At 35.2% G+C, this 22,137-nt stretch overlaps 1 protein-coding gene across 1 annotated transcript; it reads right to left on the reverse strand.

Annotated features, from left to right (window-relative positions):
- Positions 1 to 2,013: 2,013 nt before the first annotated feature.
- Positions 2,014 to 18,675, reverse strand: LOC124541580 (UDP-glucosyltransferase 2-like). Its single transcript, XM_047119496.1, has 10 exons — positions 18,518 to 18,675; positions 9,801 to 9,944; positions 8,656 to 8,743; positions 7,928 to 8,093; positions 7,413 to 7,607; positions 6,734 to 6,953; positions 5,399 to 5,618; positions 4,588 to 4,807; positions 2,846 to 2,949; positions 2,014 to 2,247 (listed from the first exon to the last, which is right to left on the reverse strand). Exons 2-10 carry the CDS (start codon positions 9,939 to 9,941, stop codon positions 2,057 to 2,059), a joined length of 1,545 nt encoding a protein of 514 aa, XP_046975452.1. The 5' UTR covers positions 9,942 to 9,944; positions 18,518 to 18,675; the 3' UTR covers positions 2,014 to 2,056.
- Positions 18,676 to 22,137: the final 3,462 nt, after the last annotated feature.

Below are 22,137 nucleotides of genomic sequence, written 5' to 3' on the forward strand. Positions count from 1 at the left end.
AAAGGGGAATCAATAATATTATCAATAATTTTATATAAGAAAACTTGGTCTCTATACTATATTAATCTATTAATATATACGTGTTGTGTCTGGTTAGGTACCACTCATCCACCAAATAGGTTTGTATTGCTGTTTGTTTGTTTTGAATGGTAAGTGTAACTACTGGCATAAGGGACATATCATCATACTACCCAAGAATGGCATGAATAGGCAATGGTGGCAAAGGTATTTTTATCAAGAGTAGAAGTCTGGCAAATACTACCTTTTTTATTTAATAAAAACATACTTTTTTATCAGTAAAATAAAATAGACTTTTTAAAAGTACATACTACATTCATAAATATTAAATGTAAACTTAAAAATAAGTCAATAATATTCCACTGAGATTCTTGCCGGTTCATTGAAAAATCTACTTTCAGAACCGGCTATAGCTGATTTACGTACAAATTTCAATACAAAAGTAGCTTATTGCATCATGTCTAATTTCATCAAATTGTGACCGAATTTTATTTACAAAACCGATATTAATGAATTACAAAATGTAATAAGTACATATTTAAATGTATTGAATTTTGTACTGTATCTTGATCGCTATGTAGAACTATTTGCTTTGTCCAATATTTAAATGCGTTGTGTAATTTGACAAATATTACAAACTAGCTGTGCCCGCGAGCTTGTACGCGTTTGAATTTAACATAAAAATATTATTGTAGCCTAAGTTACTCCTCATTATATCAGTTATCTGACAGTGAAAGTCCAATCAAAATCGATCCAGCCGTTCCAGAGATTAGCCGGAACGAAGAGACAGACAACATTTTTTTTTAAATGTTATTTTGGTATATGTCCCGTGTATACATACATATGCATTGAGTAAAAAAGGGCTATTTTAATATTACAAACAGACACTCCAGTTTTATTATATGTATAGATTGTACTCTATCATAGTATATTTTGAGTTCTATGTATGAGACAACGCATCTTTATCATTGTGAAACAAATGATTTCATTTCCTTATCAATATATCTGCAAGATAAGAAAGGTAAAATCACGTATTTTATATTTAAATAGTGTGAATGAATTGATATCTTTAGTCGAATATTAATTACTTGTTGGTACCACCCACTTATCAGTTATTCTACCGCCAAATAACAGTACTTAGTATTGTTGTGTTCGGGTTTGAAGGGTGAGTGAGCAGTAACTACAGGCACAAGGGCCATAACATCTTAGTTCCCAAGGTTGGTGACGCAGTGACGATGTAAGGAATGATGAGGCACGAGGGCATTATTTATACTAAAAATACTACAGAATATGTTTATTTACGACATCACATTACAAACTTCAAAAATTGCAGCATTTCTTTACTTGTCCATGTATTATATACAAAAACCTTCCTCTCAAAGCATTCTATATATTAAAAAAAAACGCATCAAAATCCGTTGCGTAGTTCTAAAGATCTAAGCATTCATAGGCATAGGGACAGAGAAAGCTACTTTGTTTTATACTACGTAGTGATGATGTAACTTGTGTGTATGATTGCGTATGTTACAAACACGTGACAGACGGCACTCAAATCAAATCAAAATAGACTGTATTCAAGTAGGCTTTTACAAGCACATTTGAATCGTCATTTAACAATTAAGTGAAGCTACCACCGGTTTGGAAAGTTGATTCTACCATTAAGAACCGGCAAGAAACACAGTTATTACTCATTTTCAACATTTAAAAAATACAAAGTCATGTTAGTTAATACAATTATTTAAATTGCTTGGAAGTCAACAGGTCTTAACTCCGCACTTTTTTATCATCTATAAAATCTTGTATCGAATAATACGCCTTTTTTACCGATGTATTTTTACAAGCGATTTGAATTTACGAAACGGCAAAGTTAAAAATGTCTGCCGAATTTTACTATGTACTATTTCATTTTCTTGAGATTAATATTTAAAGTAGACAATTTAAGAAACAAAGATTAGAAATGAGGAGTAACAAGATTTGAAAATAAAAAACAAAATAAAAAAAAAATCAATATCATTGTATTTATTTAAATAAATAATACTTAATGTCTTTTTTCTTTCTTGCTTTTGACTGACTGATTTTTATGCTGATTTCCTTTTTTAAACAAACCGATGATTTTCTTAAACACGCTGTATATTATATACAGTACGACGAGAAGGAAAGCGAGCTGATCCAGCATCCACAGCTGGTACCAGGAGTACAGCAGCGCCTTGGAGCGGAGGTGGTCAGCGCCTGGCAACGAGAAAAGCAACTTAAATTAAAACATGGTATGTACCACTGAAGAGTCGAGATGGCCCAGTGGTTAGAACGCGTGCATCTTAACCGATGGTTGCGGGTTCAAACCCAGGCAAGCACCGTTGTTTCATGTGCTTAATTTGTCTTTATAATTCATCTCGTACTCAGCGGTGAAGGAAAACATCGTGAGGAAACCTGCATGTGACAAATTTCATAGAAATTCTGCCACATGTGTATTCCACCAACTCGCATTGGAACAGCGTGGTGGAATATGTTCCAAACCTTCTCCTCAGAGGGAGAGGAGGCCTTTAGCCCAGCAGTGGGAATTTACAGGCTGTTGTTGTGTTGTTGTTGTTGTATGTACCACTAGGGTATGTATGTTATTTTCACATTTATAACATTAAAGATTATGGTATTTTCTACCTCAGATTTAATCCAGTGCTCGTTATCAATATTAGTTTTGATTGAAACATCGTGAGGAAACCTGCATTCACATTTAAACAGATCAGTAAATTAACTGAAATCTTACTAATATCTTTGACCAACAGTGGGATGTTACTGTACTTACTGAGGGTTAGACTCGCTGTTGACTTACCGTTGGTCTCGATGGCGAGTCGCACGTAGTGCTGTATGAGGTGGGTGGTGGTCACGGGACGGTCAGTGAACAGCCGAGACAGGTACTTCGCTTGTTTGTAGTATCTGTTATGATATAATATATAAATGTCCAGTTAGAAAAATATAAATAAGAGCCCAGTGGTTAGAACGCATCTTAACCGATGATTGCGGGTTCAAGCATCGCTGAATATTCATGTGCTTAATTTGTGTTTATATTTCATTTCGAGCTCGGCGGTGAAGGAAAACATCGTGAGGAAATCTACATGTGTATAATTTCATAGAAATTCTGCGAAATGTGTATTCCACTAACACGCATTGTAACAGTGTTGTGGAATATGTTCCACACCTTCCCCAAAGGGCCTCTCCCTTGTCCTTGTCCAGCAGTAGGAAAATTACAAACTATTGTTGAGTTTCAAGATAAATGGACATCTTAGCCATTAAAGTAATGATTTCGAAAAAAAATGTTTTGAATATCGAACTTGTTTTTCTGAATTTAACTATCAATATATATAAAAATGTTTCGTTACTGCTAGCGCGCACCGGTGATTTTTGTCACGGTGACTTTAAAGTGTTTGTCACTGTCACGTCACGTTTCCAAAGTGGAGTGCGCTCATTAATAGAGACAGTGACAAAACATTTTCGAAATCGAATGTCATTTGCTTCGGTTTCTTTTTCTGCCGAGTCTCACAAGTTCACAGAGAACCACCGTCTCTTCGAAATCCATAGTGGCAAATGACACTCTTACTGAGTGACTGACAGACAACGCACAGCCTAAACCACTGGACCTAGAGACTTGAAATTTGGCACACGTATGCCTTAAGTGTCCTAGAGGTGCTCTAAGAAGGGATTTTTCAAAATTCCCACGGGATAGGGAATAAATGGGATTTATATTTTCGAACCAAAGCAGCTCTATGTCCGCAACTATAATTATTAGGGGTTTCAAATTTAGCATGCAAGTAAGTTATAACAACAACTAAAAACTATTGTTAGGATATTTCAGAACTCCCAAGGGATAGGGAATAAACGGGACTTGTAGATATATATAAATGAAGAAGTGTTAATTGTTTATAACGTAGCAAATTTACATATGTTAATGTTGCCTATTAGTATTCCATAGTTGGTTGAATATACTAAAGATAGATATGTCTTGTAAACAGGTCTTCAGAAGGCCGGTGTTTCAGATGTCCATGGGCAGTGAGAATCACTTTCTATCAGATGAGCCCCCTACTCGTTTGCCCCCTATATTAATTTTTTTATGGTATAGGTTGGCGGACGAGCATATGGGCCACCTGATGGTAAGTGGTCACCATCACCCATAGACAATGACGCTGTAAGAAATATTAACTATTCCTTACATCGTCAATGCGCCACCAACCTTGGGAACTAAGATGTTATGTCCCTTGTGTCTGTAGTTACACTGGCTCACTCACTCTTCAAATCGGAACACAACAATACTGAGTACTGTTATTTGGCGGTAGAATAACTGGTGAGTGGGTGGTACCAACCCAGACGGGCTTGCACAAAGCCCTACCAACAAGTGAATTTAAAATGTGATCAGGGACAACCTGATAGTAAGTGGTCACCACCCATAGTTACTGGTACTTCAAGCGACTTCTTACACCATATAATTATATGTCACAGTGTTTTGATTTATATGATCCTTTACTCTTAATTACAGTGGCTTACTTAAAATACCTAGAACAGATAGATTAGTCAATTCACCTGTCGTTGCTCAGCATTTCTTTCAAGGCGGCTTTCAGCGGTCCCCCCATTTCTGGTGTGAAGTCAACCATCAGTGCGTGGCCCCCTCGCACGCATCTCTGGGCGTTCGAGGGCTGGTCTCCGAACACCGGGATGGCTATGATGGGGACTCCGTATCGGAGTGACTCCAGCGTGCTCAGCAGACCACCATGAGTGATGAATACTTTCAAATTCTTGTGAGCTGTAAGACGAAATGAAATTGTGTCATCCATAATAAAATTCCGCAGACATTTTTAACTTTGCCGTTTCATAAATTCAAATCATTTGTAAAAAAATACACTGGTTAAGAAGGCATATTATTCAAAACAAGATTATACAGGCAATAAAAAAGCGTGGAATTAATACTCGTTGATTTTCAGACAGGATATATGACATAGATATATAATTGTACTTAACCAACATGACTGTATTTTTAAATGTTGGAAAAGAGTAACTACTAAATTTCTTGCCGGTTCTTCTTGGTAGAATCTACAATCCGAACCGGTGGTTGTTAATATAGTCAATGAAATAAAATGACAAAAGTGTTTGTCAAAATTCCTATGCTCCTAATCTTCTCCTCAAAGAGATTAGGCCTTAGCTCAGCAGTGGGAAATTTATAGATTGTTACTATCATATTATGTCCATAACATGATCAAATACTTCATGAAAAGAGCCTACTTATGGCTCTAAAACCAGCAACCTTGAGAAGCCCCAGACTTTCCATTAGATGAACAACACGTGTGTTCACAATCGTTGTGTTAAAAAAAACTCTTTTATATATTAAATATCTCACCAAGAATGCTAGATTGCGGCATCCAGGGTCTGATGTGGACGTTTTTGGGCAGACCTTCGAGTTTTTCCTCGAACTTCCACAGCACGGTGTAGGGCAGTTCGCCGAAGAGTTTTATCAGATCTTGCTTAGTCTTTTCTGGGAGCTGTGAGGACTTTAGGACTGATCCCATGCTGAAGTATACCACACCTTGGGTTGACGAATCCAAGAGATCTTGCAGATCCTAAAATTGAAACGATATCAAAATTTGTTTGGTTTACTTTGTAAAATAGTAATCTGTTTTTTTTTTAAAACAAATTTGTTTAACATCTATGAGATTGAGGTGATAGGGTGAAGTAGGTGAGGTGGAAGGGCTTTGTCCAAGTCCATATGAGTACCTACTCACTATCTGATTAGTGGGGGGTACTTACCCCCTACTAATCAGATATTGTATATCGCCAAATAATAGTTCGTTTGTATTTCTGTCTGAAGGGTAAGTAACCCAGTGTAACAACAGGTACGAGGGACATAGCATCTTAGTTCAGAAGCTTGTCACCCCCCATAGCCTTGGAAATCTCGTATAGATGTGTTCACCCTCAAAATAAATGGTCACAATGTAGTGTACTGTCCCTGCAATTACACTGGGTCCTTTACCCTTTAAACTAAGCACAGCAACACAAATAAGGGCTATTATTTTTAGTAATATAGCTAGCAAATAGGCCTGACGCCAATTGCTCACCATTCATATACCATACCATCCCTGAGATCTCAATAACTTATATAAGTCAACCAGCGACCCGCCTTCGTTACGCATCAAAATGCTGATGCTAAATATATTACAGAATTTGTTTATTTACGACATCACATCAGAAACTTCGGAAATTGTCAGTGTTTCTCTACTATATTGCCCATCACTACATAGTATAAAACAAACTCGATTTATCTGTCCCATAAGGGACATACCCTTTGTATGCTTAAATCTTTAAAACTATGCATCGGATGTTAATGCGTTTTTTTTAAATAGATAGAGTGATTTGAGAGGAAGCTTTTTGTATGTCATACATGGACAATATCGTAAAGAAACACTAATAATTTTAGAAGTTTTTAATGTGATGTCGTAAATAAACAAATTCTATAGTACATTTAGTATTAGCTTTGCACCCGAGTGAAGCCTGGGCGGGTCGCTAGTGTATTATATACGAAAACTCTCATCTCGAATCACTCTATCTATTAAAAAAAACCGCATCAAAATCCGTTGCGTAACTTAAAAGATCTAAGCATACATAGGAACAGACAGAGGTAAGCCACTTTGTTTTATACTGTGTAATGATGATGCACCTGCAATTCTAAATCCTTTACCTTTGGTAGGGGGGGTATTTCTTCAGAAATGTGGTATCCTCCGATTTCAACAACGTTGGGTGGTAGGCTCTGAGCGGGGGCGAAGGAAGGGTGCGAGTTGACGAAGAGTATTGAGACGTTGTAGAGGGCTTCTTCGTAGGAGGGGAGCGTCACTCCTCGGGCCTTTGCGATGGGGCTGAAGTAGCTTTCGTAGTCGGACTTCACCAGAGGGTAGTCTAGGCTGGAAGACATATTAGCTTTGAATTATATAAGTTACAACACTTGCCATTTATGAAGAAATATTGATGACATAAGTCGTCTGCGAGATGGCCTGTGGTTGGAACGCGTGGTTTTAACCGATGTTTGCGGATTCAAACCCAGGCAAGCACCACTGAATTAATGTGCTTAATTTGTGTGTTTAAATTATCACGTGCTTGGCGGTGAAAGAAAACATCGTAAGGAAATCTGCATGAATATAATTTCATAGAAATTCTGCCACGTTTGTGTTCCATCAACCCGAATTGGAACAGCGTACGAAAGCTATTTCACCAAATATGATCCGAATCTTCTCCTCGAAATGGAGAGGAGCCCTTGGTCCAGTAGTGGGAAATTTACAGGCTGCTGTTAATGATGATGGTAAGCCATCTGATGGTAAGTGGTCATCACCACCCAGAAACATTACCATTGTAGTCATACTTACACTGTTCCTGTGCTCGTGTATATAAACGCAAAAGTATTCATGACACGACTCCAAAAGTTCATCGGTATGGGTGAGTCGTTTTTGATGGCTGGTAGCACGGGTACGGATCTAACTGCGTCCACCAAGTTTTCGATATGCGGATGCATCGTCATACCGCTGAGGAGTATCCATGGTACTTGCTGGACGGCGGCGTATCTGAAAAACAAGGAATAAATATATTATTACAATTTACCAAGAAATATGAATGAAAATTCTGTAATTCATTATTTATTAGATGATCCGAGATGGCCCAGTGTTTAGAAAGGGAGCATCTTAACCGATGATTGCGGGTTCAAACCCAGGCAAGCACCACTGTATGTATGTGCTTAATTTGTATATATAATTCATCTCGTGCTCGGCGGTGAACGAAAACATCGTGAGGAAACCTGCATGTGTCTAATTGGCCACACCACTGGGCCATCTCAGCTCTTAGCAGTAGGCTGATGATATTGATAATATCGAATACTGATACGTACCCGGAATCAGCATCAGAGAAAAACCACTCCGTGACGACGGCATCGAACCTTTCCTTCATCAGCGCCTCCTTGACTGCAGGACTTCCAATCGCCGCCCTGGATATGTTCCTCGCGAACTCTCTGACCACTGACATACCTTGTTTGGTACGATCTCCCATATCGATATCTGAAATTTAAAAGTAAAACCAAAATCAAAATATACTATATTCAAGTAGGCTTTTGCAAGCACTTTTGAATCGTCATTTAACAACTTTATTAAGCGAAGCCAAATATTAGAAAATAGACTACCGAGAAGAACCGGCAAGAATTTCAGTAGTTACTATTTTTAGACATTTAAAAAAATAGTCATGTTATTTAATTACAATTATATATGTATGTAATATATCTTGCTTGGAAGTCAACAAGTATTAATTCCACGCCTTTTATCGTCTGTATAATCTTGTACTGAATAATATGCTTTCTTTACCAATGTATTTTTTACAAATGATTTGAATTTATCAAACGGCAAAGTTAAAAATGTCTGTGGAATTTTATTAAGAAACCTTGCCTCAGGAAGGATTTATTGACTTTGCGAAGTTGGCGTTATAAGTTTATCCTTACTTCTTGTGCACATACAATGATTATCCCAGAATTAAACTATAACCTCCGTGAATTGGAGCGTGGTGAAATAAGCAACAAGTCTAATGGAAAGCAAGAAACAGCATTGCAAAAAAGCCTTCAAGACTCACTTCTTATCAGCATTTGTATGTGACTGACGTCGATGTACTTCAGATTTTTTACAGGTTTCGCTTCAGGATAAGTTGATATGAATGTTATCTGAAAAATATATATTATGCATTTAAATATACACAAAGAGGATTAAAAGATGGGCGACTATTAGTTAAAATACTAATACAATATTGGGTTGTCTGGAAGAGATGGCCTACAAGTGACCAAAACGCTGTAAAGTGCTCGAAACGTCGGGATGTCAAAAATAATTAATATACGCGATTCAAATCCGTTATAACTAGTTTTATTTCAATGTGTAATAATCGTGAAAATTTAAGACAACATTATTGTCTGGAAGAGATGGCTAATAGGCCATAAGCCCGCCCGTTGTACAACACTTTTAATGTACTTCTTTTTTTTAATATTCTTTTTTTGTATTTTATTAATTTTGTGTTACTTTCTTTTTTTTTTTTTTTGTTTGTGATGTGCAATAAAGTATAATTCATTCATTCATTCAATATCATAAGGAGAATTAGTGTGACTTTCCGAACGTGATGCGTCAAGCTGACAGATGGCTTTTAAAAATTCGTTCTCTTTTGGCGGGAAGTGGCGCGAAATACGGTCAGACGTATCATTGTTTTAGAGTCGAGATGGCCCAGTGGTTAGAACGAACATCTTAACCGATGATTGCGGGTTCAAACCCAGGCAAGCACCGCTGATTCATGTGCTTAATTTGTCTTTATAATTCATCTAGTGCTCAGCGGTGAAGGAAAACATCGTGAGGAAACCTGCATGAGACAAATTTGATAGAAATTCTGCCACATGTGTATTCGACCAACCCGCATTGGAACAGCGTGGTGGAATATGTTCCAAACCTTCTCCTCAAAGGGAGAGGAGGCCTTTAGCCCAGCAGGGGGAATTTACAGGCTACTGTTGTTTGTACCATTGTTTTACTGTTTTTGTAATAATATTAGATAACCAGAAATTGATTGAAGTATTTTGTTGTTAATGATTATTACTTTATATCCTTGAAATAAATTTGTTATAAAAGTAATTTTGTTTTGTTAATAATATAATAAACACACATATTTGGACTATTTTGGACTGAATATTTGGACTTCAATGATTATTTATGCTTATATTCCTGTAAATAGATAAGAATTACCTGATGTCCAGCTTTCAAGAGCGGATCCACGATGCCCTTCATCAAATGGTAGTGGCTCTTCGATGGTACCGTTTGGATACACAGGATGTTGTAAGCACATGCAGTGGCGACCACTGACAGGAACACTAGCACCAGCTTCATGGTCTGAAAGATAAACAAATTCTAGCGTTAGAGAGATTTATTCTTAATTCCTTTTGGATTTTACAAGACACTTAGGCTTAGTACTGATAATCTAAATCTACCATGAACAGGAGGGAGACAAAACGCCTTCAAAGTAACTCATCTCGTTCTAACCATTTTTATTTTTTTCTCGCTGGAATAACTCATTACGCGCTTCCCTATGGAAGTGGGGGGATTACGTGGGAATCCCCGATCGCCTAGACGCGGAGTGGGCGGCACGTAGGTAGATTCTACCGAGAAGAACAGGCAAAAACTCAGTACTATGTTTAAACATTTAAAATACAAAGTTACGTTATTATACCAGTACTGTAAGTAGCTAACGCACGTGCGTTATGGCAAATCAGAAGTAATGACGGTATAAACACCCAGACCCAAGGCAACATAGAAAAGCAATGAACTTTCTACATCGACTCGGCCGGACGAACCCGGGACCTCGGAGTGGCGTACCCATGAATATCGTACACACTACTCGACCAAGGAGCTTGACACTTATACAATATTGGTAATTCGACGTACATCCGTTAGGAGGTGATAGGGGTAACTATTTGCAACAATTTTAACCCCCATATGCAATATGCATAGTGCAAAAGTGAACCATTTTTGAGTTATCATGTTTAGTAGCAATATTTGTCAAAATAGCAACATCAAAAATTTATTTAAAAAAAAAGTGTCAATTAAAATTATTTCTTTTCTTTCGTTTTATAAAAACGATTAAACACTGGATATTTGTCAATATTTAAACAACAATTATCGGTCGAAATTTAAAAATGCGAGACTTAAAACGAATTAATTTATTTCAATATTTTTTTGACGTTTTTCCTCCTAAAATGCCTTATATCTATAACCCTAACTAACATATATACATTAGTATACCTAAGTGACGATAGTATAGATACATACATATGTATCTAACATATCTTGCTGATATAACATATCAACAAGTATTAGTTCCAAGCTTCTTTATCATTTGTTATCTAATTAAGATTTTAAATTAATTCTAATTACAAATATTCTATTCTTGTTACAAACTATGAACTCCAAAACAGTTGGACAGATTTCTATGTAATGTATTTGAGTGATACGGGCAGCCAGTAAAACTTTCTTATTGTTATCACTACATAGTATAAAACAAAGTCGCTTTATCTGTCCCTACGTCCCTTTGTATGCTTAAATCTTTAAAACTACGCAACGGATTTTGATGCGGTTTTTTTTTATAGAAACAGTGATTCGAGAGGAAGGTTTTTACATAATACATGGACAATATAGTAAAGAAACATAGATAATTTAGAAGTTTGTAATGTGATGTCGTAATTAAACAAATTCTGTAGTATATTTAGTGTAAAATGTAACAATGTAAAAGACAAACATACACTTATGAAATTAAGCACACCTGCTTGGAAGCCTAAATGCTTCATCATACTCAAATATAATTAAATCCTATACAATGTTTCATACATGTTGAACTGATAACCTCTTTTTTTATTTAGTTTAAGACGTCAGCTTTTTTGTCATAACTTACGGGTCGGTACTGCCCCATATGTGCACCAATAATATACATCAAAACAGTCTATAGTACACTATGGAGTGTCATCTACCACACCAGTCCACCTGCTACAGGCTATATAAGGTGTGAGAATCAAGACTAGATGCCTAGATGTAGTCATGCTCCCCGTATGTTAGATAATTAGTATTTCGCTAATTATTATTATCGTCAGCTAGTTTAATAAAAGTTATTGTTAAATTCTTTATTTCGATAAAACATAAAATAAGAGTGTTTTGTCGGTAGACTGTTTTTTTTTTATAAATTACTACTTCTGATTCTTATAATAGTATATTCTAATCAAAAGTCAAATAAACAATATTTGACGCGATTTCATTGGCCGAGAGCTTGATTAATCTGTGATGTGATTTGTCAAATATTGACGTTTTAAACGTCAAAAAAATGTTATTATTATTATTGTTGTACAGTATGTAACGAGCGTAAGTGCTTTGAAATTACCAGCACTTAAGACGGTTAAGTCACGAGAATATGTCTTTGAGCGATTTAGCGCTGATGTTTAATAGTTTGATTAGATGACGTTATGATGATCATCGCTGCAGCGAACTTTGGTTCTGACCCTTAGTAGGAATTAAACAAATTGTTTACGTGAACGTTGCCGTAAGAGGAGAATTTGACGGCAAATTGACGCGATACCATTGGTCGAGAGCTTGATTAATTTGTGATATTCGCTGTGGATTGGCGGAAAAATTACATTTTGAACGTCGACGAAACTGTCATCGGAAAATTGGAAGTAAAATCAAAATGGATATAATTTGTTAAATGTAATAGTGATGTATTATATAAATAGATATATATCATTACACAGTATAAAACAAAGTCGCTTACCGCTGTCTGTCCCTATGTTTGCTTAGATCTTTGAAATTACGCCACGGATTTTGATGCGATTTTTTTTGTAGATAGATTGATTCATGGGGATTTTTTGTAAATAATACGTATATAATATAGTAAAGAAACAGAAAAAAGGTTCTGTAGTATATTTAGTAATCAACATTGCACTCCTGCAAAGCCGGGCCGGTCGCTAGTCAATCATAAACTCTTAGTAGAGCACAATACAGCTGAGTAGCAAAACGCATGAAATACGGACATCTAAGGTCTGTTTATATCTTCGATTGGAATAGATCAACAACAACAGCCTGTAAATTCCCACTGCTGGGCTAAAGGCCTCCTCTCCCTCTGAGGAGAAGATTTGGAACATATTCCACCACGCTGTTCCAATGCGGGTTTGTGGAATACACATGTGGCAGAATTTCTATGAAATTCGTCACATGCAAGTTTCCTCACGATGTTTTCCTTCACCGCTGAGCACGAGATGATTTATAAAGACAAATTAAGCACATGAATCAGCGGTGCTTGCCCGGGTTTGAACCCGCAATCATCGGTTAAGATGCACGCGTTCTAACCACTGGGCCATCTCGACTCATTGGAATAGATCACACATCTTTATCTCGAATCTCGAGAGACTCTGCGTACAGAGGGATTTCAACGGTATGTTTATATTGATTCACGTATAGCTGGTAATTGTTTTATCAAGGTTAAGTGCTACTACAGATAACAACAAAATACCTACTCCGTACGTAACTCGATCGTGAATACAACAACAACAACAGCCTGTAAATTTCCCACAGCTGAGCTAAATCCTTCTCCCTTAAGGATAAGTGCGTTGGTGGAATACACATGTGGCATAATGAGGAAATTAGACACATGCAGGTTTTTTACGATGTTTTCCTGTACCGTCGAGCTAGAGATGAATTATGAACACAAATTAAGTACGAATATACAGTGCTAACCTGGATTTGTTCCCGCAATCATCGGTTAAGATGCACGCGTTCTAACCACGGACTATCTCGGCAGCGTTTAAATAAAACTATTTATAACGGATGAATCGCGTATATTAATTATTTTTAAACATCCCGACGTTTCGAGCACTTTGCAGTGTTCGTGGTCACGGGCAGACTAAGATGACATTTGTCTATTTGAAGAACAAAGGAAATATTATTAACAACTACCGCCAACGATTTCTCAATTGATATCTTGAGTCCAAGATATCAATTGAGAACAATATTTCCTTTGTTCTTCAAATAGACAAATGTCATCTTAGTCTGCCCGTGACCACGAACACTGCAAAGTGCTCGAAACGTCGGGATGTTTAAAAATAATTAATATACGCGATTCATCCGTTATAAATAGTTTTATTTAAATGTGTAATCATCGCGAAAATTTAAGACAACATCTCGGCAGCGTTTTTGTTATCCATAACGTTATGTTATTACTGATTTTGATACACTACATATTAGGTAGTTTCAGTTACGTTAATATGGTAGTTTTCCTACGAGGTCTTAAAGGCCCCGTACTGTAAACGTGTTAATTTTGTATAAAGAGATAAAAATGATGACAAAAAGTTTAGACATAGTATATATGTTGGCGATAACAACCTTGAATTTGATCTTGACACATAGTATATAAATAGAACTGGAGAACACTATATCGTGTAATAATATGTTAGCAATGTAATATATTGTTTTTTTTTTTATTAACCTTTCAGACTCGCGTGTCACTTATAAGATAGATATAGATGGGTTATTTATATTAGGATGGTGAGTGGTGAACCAACTATATAGTGCTGTAAGAATTGCGGACGAGCATTTGGGCCACCTGATGGTAAGTGGTCACCATCACCCATAGACAATGACGCTGTAAGAAATATTAACTATTCTTTACATTGTCAATGTTCCACTAACCTTGGGAACTAATATGTTATGTCTCTTGTGCCTGTAGTTACACTGGCTCTCTCATCCTTCAAACCGGAACACAACAATACTGCGTATTGTTGTTTAGCGGTAGAATATCTGATGAGTGGGTGGTACCTACCCAGACGAAAGCCCTACCACGAAGAAATATTAACAATTCTTACCTTGGGAACTAATATGTTATATGTGCCTGTACCCTTTTGCCTGTAGTTACACTGGCTCACTCACTCTTAAAACCGGAATTAAAATCAAAGCACTTTTATAAACACTCCAGATTTTGTCTTTGAGCACTCAAAACTAAGTTATTTACTGTAAAGCAATCGTGTATCTGTGATAACGCACCGTTCACATCGTCATAGTTTTTGTAGTTTTTGTCTTGTCCACCATAAAAATCAGTGAAGTATCGTCAGTAAATAGCACTGTGTCACAAATACCTTAAACATAGTAAGAAATATCATTTATATATACTAGAAATAGAAGGGGACCCAAAATTGATCCTTGTGGAACACCCATTTTTAAAGAAGATCCAGAAGACTTTATTCCATTAATGAAAACTTGTTGGATTCATTGATTAAAAAATTTATTGTTGTGTTCGGTTTAAGTAATTTTGAGAATAAATGTAACCAAACAAAAAAAAGGAAATTAATTAATTAAATCTCAATTTTAACTTTTTATTGCATGTTTTATTTATCTTTCGAATCATTTTATTAGCAATGAATTATATTATATACTAGCTGTGCCCGTGACCTTGTATGCGTTTGAATTTAACAAAAATATATTACTGTAGCCTAAGTTACTCCCTATTATATCATTTATCTGCCAGTGAAAGCCCTGTCAAAATCGGCCCAGCCGTTCCAAAGATTATCCGTAACAAACAGACAGGCAGACAGACAAAATTGTAAAAAATATTATTTTGGTATATGTATTGGTATAAATACATATGCATTGAGTAAAAAAGGACTATTTTAATATTACAAACAGACACTCCAATTTTATTATATGCACAGATTATAATCGAATTTCGATCAATAGGAAACGACTAGTAATATTAATACTAAAATTATTACGATGGATAATTGACGCGTTATGTACAAAACTATTACAGTTCAGAGAAACATTATATTAATTATAACTATAAATTTATTAATATTAAAAATAGAAAAACATGACATGACAAGAAAAAATTACATCTATAATAATTATCATGACACATGGGTTACTATAAAATAATTATTATAATCATTATGATCATATTTTCAAACAAAAAACGTGCTAGCATTATTGTGAATTAAGTTTAAAATAAAAAAATAAAATAAATATGAGACAACATCACATACATTACTCTGATCCCAATGTGAGTAGCTAAAGCACTTGTGTTGTGGAGATTCAGAAGTAACGACGGTACCACAAACACCCAGACCCAAGACAACATAGAAAACTAATGATAATCTACATCAAGTCGGCCGGGAATCGAACCCGGGACCTCGGAGTGGCGTACCCATGAAAACCGGTGTACACACCACTCGACCACGGAGTTTGTCGAGGTTTCTGCACAGCGTGGTCCAATTATCGATTTCAAGTCCAGGTCAGGTAGAATATTTGATTAGTGGTTGGTACCTACCCAAACGGGTTTGCACGAAGCTCTGCCACCACGAATATATTATATTGAATTTTGTCTCCTTATAAAAAAATATATATATTTACTTATAGATCACGTCATTTTACAATCTGTCAAAAAATGACGACATATAACAATACGTCGTCATTGTGTTGTGTAACAACACAATTTAAAAAAAAAACGCGTAAATAAAAAGTAAAAGTAAAATAACAGCCTGTAAATTACCCACAGCTGGGCTAATGGCGTCCTCTCCCATTAAGGAGGGTTTGGAACATATTCCACCACGCTGTTCCAATGCGGGTTTGTGGAATGCACACGTGGCAGAATTCCGATGAAATTAAACACATGCAGGTTTCCTCACGATGTTTTCCTTCACCGCCGGGCACGAGATGAATTACAAACACAAATTAAGCACAGATATATAGAGCTTGCCTGGGTTTGAACCCGAAATCATCGGTTAAGATGCACGTGCTCTAATCACTGGGCCATCTTGGTTCTACTACGCGTAAACGCTTTGAAGTTCCCAGCACTTAAGACGTTTTAGTCACGTGAGAATTATCTTCAAGCGATCTAGCGCTGTCGTTTTAATGGTTTGATTAGATTACATAATGATGATTGTCGCTGCGGCGTATTTAGTTATAATTCTTACTAGGAATTAAATAAAATTGTTTACATGAATGCTCTGAGTAAGAGGAGAAAAGTCAAATAAACAAAATCTGACAGCGAGCTGACGCGATCTCATTGGTGGAGAGCTTGATTAATCTGTGATGTTCGCTGTGGATTGGCGGAAAGCGTTTTAAACGTCGATAGAACTGTCATCGGAAATAGGAAGGTAGGGTACTTTATTTTTAATTCGCCCTGAGGGGGTAAAATGGGGGTGATGAGTTGTTATTTGTGGGTAAAGATTTTTAAATTTCGCATGTAAAGCCACAGACTTAACCAGTATTACGTAACACATATTAATATAATTATCCATAATAACAAAAGTAGAAAAAATAATTACATCACTCAATATAATATAGAATTAAAATATAAACGCTAATTTAAAATGGCGTTCTAAATAAATTACTTGATAAAAACAATTAAATTACACGTAACATTATGATAATGAATAAAAAATATCATAATTTTGCATTTAATTAGTTTTATTTTAGAACAATGAATGAACGAATAATTACCATTTCCCGCCATTTGATATTTTTTACATTTAACAAATAATTTATTTTTAAACGGACAAAGGTATTTTAACTTGCAGCCACGGGTGACATTTTAAAATTTAAATTCGCCAAAAAAAAAGAAATATATATTTATATTTTGGAAAGATGGTCCAGTGGTTAGAATGTGTGCATCTTAACCGATAATTGCAGGTTCAAACCCAGGCAAGCACCACTAAAAATTAATGTGCTTAATTTGTGTTTAAAATTCATCTCTTGCTCGGCGATAAAGGAAAACATCGTGAAAGCTGTGTCTAATTTCATAGAAATTGTGCCACATGTGTATTCCAGCAACCCGAATTGGAGCAACGTGGTGGAATATGTTCCAAAAACCTTCTCCTCAAAGAGAAAGGAGGCCTTAGCCCAGAAGTGGAAAATTTGCAGGCTGTTCTTGTTGTAATATTTTGATGTAAAAAAGGTTCGAGGAAGACTGGTTTCCGAAAATAAATCCCAAAATACATTACATTTCCGAGCGTTACTTATCGTAATTACGATAAAAGCATTCAGAAGTCATTGACCTTAGTCGTGATTGTTTTTTTTTTTTAATTTTAGAATGGGCTATAACAAAAAGCATGCGATCTCATCTCATACTATTATAAAGATATTAAGCTTTAAATTTAATGTTAGTCTATGTTGCCCACGTGTGGATGTGACTTTACAAGGATAATTATTGCGGATGATGAAATGAGGACTCAATTGGAACCAATGTGTAGGTAATAATTATGCAAAAATTACGTAATTCTGGCTGTAGTGCAATTTATTTTTGGCTTTAAAGTTTTTCCTTAAGCCCCTTTTTTAAACAAAATCAAAACGTCAAATATCTTAATCAATTTTTTTTAATTTTATTTTAAGAATACATAATTAATTACGTTTATTCAATAATATACAGTCGTTGAGATTTCGAGTATCTATACACAACCACTGACACATACACACACACACACACACATGTCGAAGTGTCGCTGGAATTAAAAAAAAATACATCAAATTCAGCGCATAATTGACAAAGCAGTACATTTGACATATGAAACAATATCGCCAATTTGATAATTGATGAACACGATTGTTTTTAAATCTGATAAAAAACTTAGAGACTAAGGTAAAATTTATAACGCCAGATTTTGTTAATAATAATAATTTATTAAATCAAGTAACGAATGCTATTTATAACGCTAACGCACCGGCAAGTTATAGTCCCAAAAAATTATTTGGTCTTTTAAATAGTACAAATACAAATATGTATATATGTAAGCAATAAAAAAAATTTAAGGAACAGTCAGGGAAAATTCCATATTTTTTTATCGTTCTGAAATATAAGACAACACGGAATTCAGAAAAAAAAATTTAAACGAATATTTTACAATAATTTAAATAATTATATTAAAAAAAATACTTACTCGTTTTTATAACAAAATGACTCCAATTAAAAAAAATATATTTTAATATTTAACACATCACACACAAAACCACATTCCAAATTCAAACTGTATTCTTAAAAAAAATAAAAGTCAATCGGTAACGGGCTACAGATTCCAAGTTTAAATTATTACTGAGGCGCTGGACTTAAACGAACAAGTTCTGTCAATCAAACAAGTCGACAACGTAATGTTAATTATTGCACGCAAAAATGATGTCTAATCATAATATGTCAAGGGTTATTTTAGTATGCATAGTATATGCTTATTAATTCAATGTGGAATATTGACATTGGTGATGTATGCGGAATATGCATTCTATTTTTAACCCTATCTTGAGTGTTTTATAAAACAAATTACCTTGTTTAATGTTTTCATTTTCGCAATAAGTAATATTGTAGATATTCCAAATTGAACTCTATTTTTATGTTTTATAGTACATTTCGATTTGATTTTTCTTTGTATCACCGTATTGTGTATATTGTTATTTATTCAAGAGATCTGCGTGATTAAATTTACGGAGGCATCGGACCGGTACTGTGTCAACGTATAATTGCTGTCTCGTTCTCTCTTATAACTTCTGTATATATCTGTCTCGCTTTGCTATTGAATTCATTAGCTAGTTGCTAATAGTTAATTTATAATAATATTGCACAATTTTTTTATTCGTGAACACACTTTTTCAAATCAAATCAAAATGTACTTTATTCAAGTAGGCTTTTACAAGCTCTTTTGAATCGTCATTTAACAACTATTTTAAGTGAAGCTATCACCGTTTTGGAAGGCAGATTCTACCGAGTAGAACTGACAAGAAACTCAGTAGTTACTTTTTTTCCCCCTTTAAAAATACAGTCATGTTAGTTAAATACAATTATATATGTATGTAATTTATCCTGCCTGGAAGTCTACGTGTATTAATTCCACGCATTTTTGTCGTCTGCATAATCTTGTACTGAATAATATGGCTTCTTTACCAATATATTTTTTACAAATGATTTAAATTTATCAAACGGCAAAGTTAAAAATGTCTGTGGAATTTTATTATAGAAGCGGATAATTTGCCCTAAGAAGGATTTATTCACATTTTAGGCAAAGGTATTCTTCGAATGATCATAATAATATCATTTTGACCGATTTCAACTATGTTTCAAGATCAGAAAAGACCATCTCGTCAAAAGGCGCCACGGGATAGCTTGTGTGTGCAACCTGTGCGGGCCTCCAATATGATATGCGGCCTACAATGCACACATTTTAATGCACAATTATTGTGCAAACACAGATGAACTTTCTATTGCCTCATTTTCACAATCCAACTAGCGATCTGCCCCGGTTTTTCTCGGGTGCAAAGCTGATACTAAATTTACTACAGAAACTCCAAAGTTATCAGCGTTTCATTACTATATTGTCCATGTATTGTATACAAAAACCTTCCTCTCAAATCACTCTATCTATTAAAAAAACCGCATCAAAATCCATTGCGTGGTTTTAAAGATTTAAGCAACCAAATGGATATAGGGACAGAGAAAGCTACTTTGTTTTAGACTATGTAATCACAAGCTGAATTGATTCAGGCGCAAAGGTTTCTTGTAAACTCTTTGGTGAGACCTTATATTTAGACCACAGGACTTACGCAGTCTTTATATGGTATTGTCATTCTAGTTTTTTTTTTAATTGTGTATTCAATATAACTCAATATGGCCTTTTACAGCATGTTATTCAAATGAATATTATAATAATAACAATAATAATTTATTTATTTAAGCATCATTTTGAACAAAAACAAGATGTGAACAATAATAACTGCGTTAGTATAAAACTGTGGTGCAGTTATTGACGCCCGCCAACAAAGCGATATTGCTCTATTAATTAAGTCACTTAAATTGCACATATTTGTTACATAATATATGAATACAAAAAAGAAAAGAAAAATAAAACACTAAAGAATTTTGAATTGACCGATTACAAGATTTAAAAAAAATAAATAAAATAAAATAACTAAAATCACCAAATAAAGAATAAAATAAAAGTCATCAATAAATAGTAACATCGAAAAAGATTTCATTGTCTAATGACAGAAGACGTGTGTAGTTGTAAGACATTCTGTAGTATAATATGTAGTATCAGCATTTGACCCGTGCGAAGTCGGGGCTAATATATGCTAATATCATAAATGTGAAATTAACTGTGTCTGTCTGTGTGTCGTTCTTTCACTACCAAACTACTGAAACGATTTTAATGAAATTTGGTGCTTTTTTTTGTATAGGTTGGCGGACGAGCTTATGGGCCTGGTAAGTGGTCACCATCACCAATTGACAATGACGCTGTGAGAAATATTGACTATTCCTTACATCGTCAATGTACCACCAACCTTGGGAACTAAGATGTTATGTCCTTTGTGCCTGTAGTTACTGCTCACTCACCCTTCAAACCGGAACACAATAATACTGAGTAAGTACCTACTGTTATTTGGCAGTAGAATAACTGAGGAGTGGGTGGTACCTACCCAGACGGACTTGCACAAAGCCCTACCACCAAGAAACATATATTTGTGTCGCAAACTTTAACTCAAAGGAAGGACATACTACTAGAATAAGTATATAGGTACATACGATTGTATTATATACAACAGCCTGTAAATTCCCACTACTGGGCTAAAGGCCTCCTCTCCCTTTGAGGAGAAGGTTTGGAACATATTCCACCACGCTGTTCCAATGCGGGTTGGTGGAATACACATGTGGCAGAATTTCTATGAAATTTGTCACATGCAGGTTTCCTCACGATGTTTTCCTTCACCGCTGAGCACGAGATGAATTATAAAGACAAATTAAGCACATGAATCAGCGGTGCTTGTCTGGGTTTGAACCCGCAATCATCGATTAAGATGCACGCGTTCTAACCACTGGGCCATCTCGACTGTATTACATACCTAACTACATATACATATTTCTTCTTTGCATATGTTTCTTCCGCCGGTACTTCTCAAGTCCGAGGTGTTACCGGTGGTAGATTTTTGACCGTTAATTAGCAAGCGTAATCACTTCTATATTTAAAATAGATTTTTGACCTTGACTTTGACATTGATATCTTTCTAAATGTCTCATATTTAAATTCGAGTGACCTCGCAGTAAAGCGTTTGGGAAAAAAATGAAAGAACTTGTTTCGTTTAAAAATATATTATGTATATCAAATCTTCGTTCAGAGTCTTTCGAATCAATAGGCAATTTGAGTGGTTTTTAAAATCTATTTTTTATTATTTTTTATAAAGAAACCAGTAAAAGTTGTTTTTTTACATATTTGCCAAAAAATATCAAATTATGATTCCAAATTGAAATAGAGCGCGTTCGACAATATGGCGCTGCAATGGTGTCGGTGACGTCACTTTCGTGTATTGTCATCTCTGATACATATCATCTACATACAGCAAACGAGGTTAACGAGCAAGTTATATATCATAAACCCGACCAATCACGAGCGTTCTGTGTCACGTGACAAACGTTTAGAAAAATGCATTTTTATTTATGGATTTTTGAATAGAATAATATCTAAGAATAAATCATTATTTTCAACTTTCGTTAATAAATAACCATTTTTAACTCATAATA

This window comes from Vanessa cardui, chromosome 28 (assembly GCF_905220365.1).
Source record: "Vanessa cardui chromosome 28, ilVanCard2.1, whole genome shotgun sequence".
NCBI lineage: Eukaryota > Metazoa > Arthropoda > Insecta > Lepidoptera > Nymphalidae > Vanessa > Vanessa cardui.

What these genes read in the sequence shown, in the direction of transcription:
- LOC124541580 (XM_047119496.1), bottom strand. Translation starts at nt 9,941, where the DNA reads ATGAAGCTGGTGCTAGTGTTCCTGTCAGTGGTCGCCACTGCATGTGCT. An exon ending in AAATACCCCCCCTACCAAAG is followed by an intron (nt 5,619 to 6,733) that starts GTAAAGGATTTA and finishes TTTCAATTTTAG; the next exon opens with GATCTGCAAGATCTCTTGGA. An exon ending in GCCGCAATCTAGCATTCTTG is followed by an intron (nt 4,808 to 5,398) that starts GTGAGATATTTA and finishes TTCGTCTTACAG; the next exon opens with CTCACAAGAATTTGAAAGTA.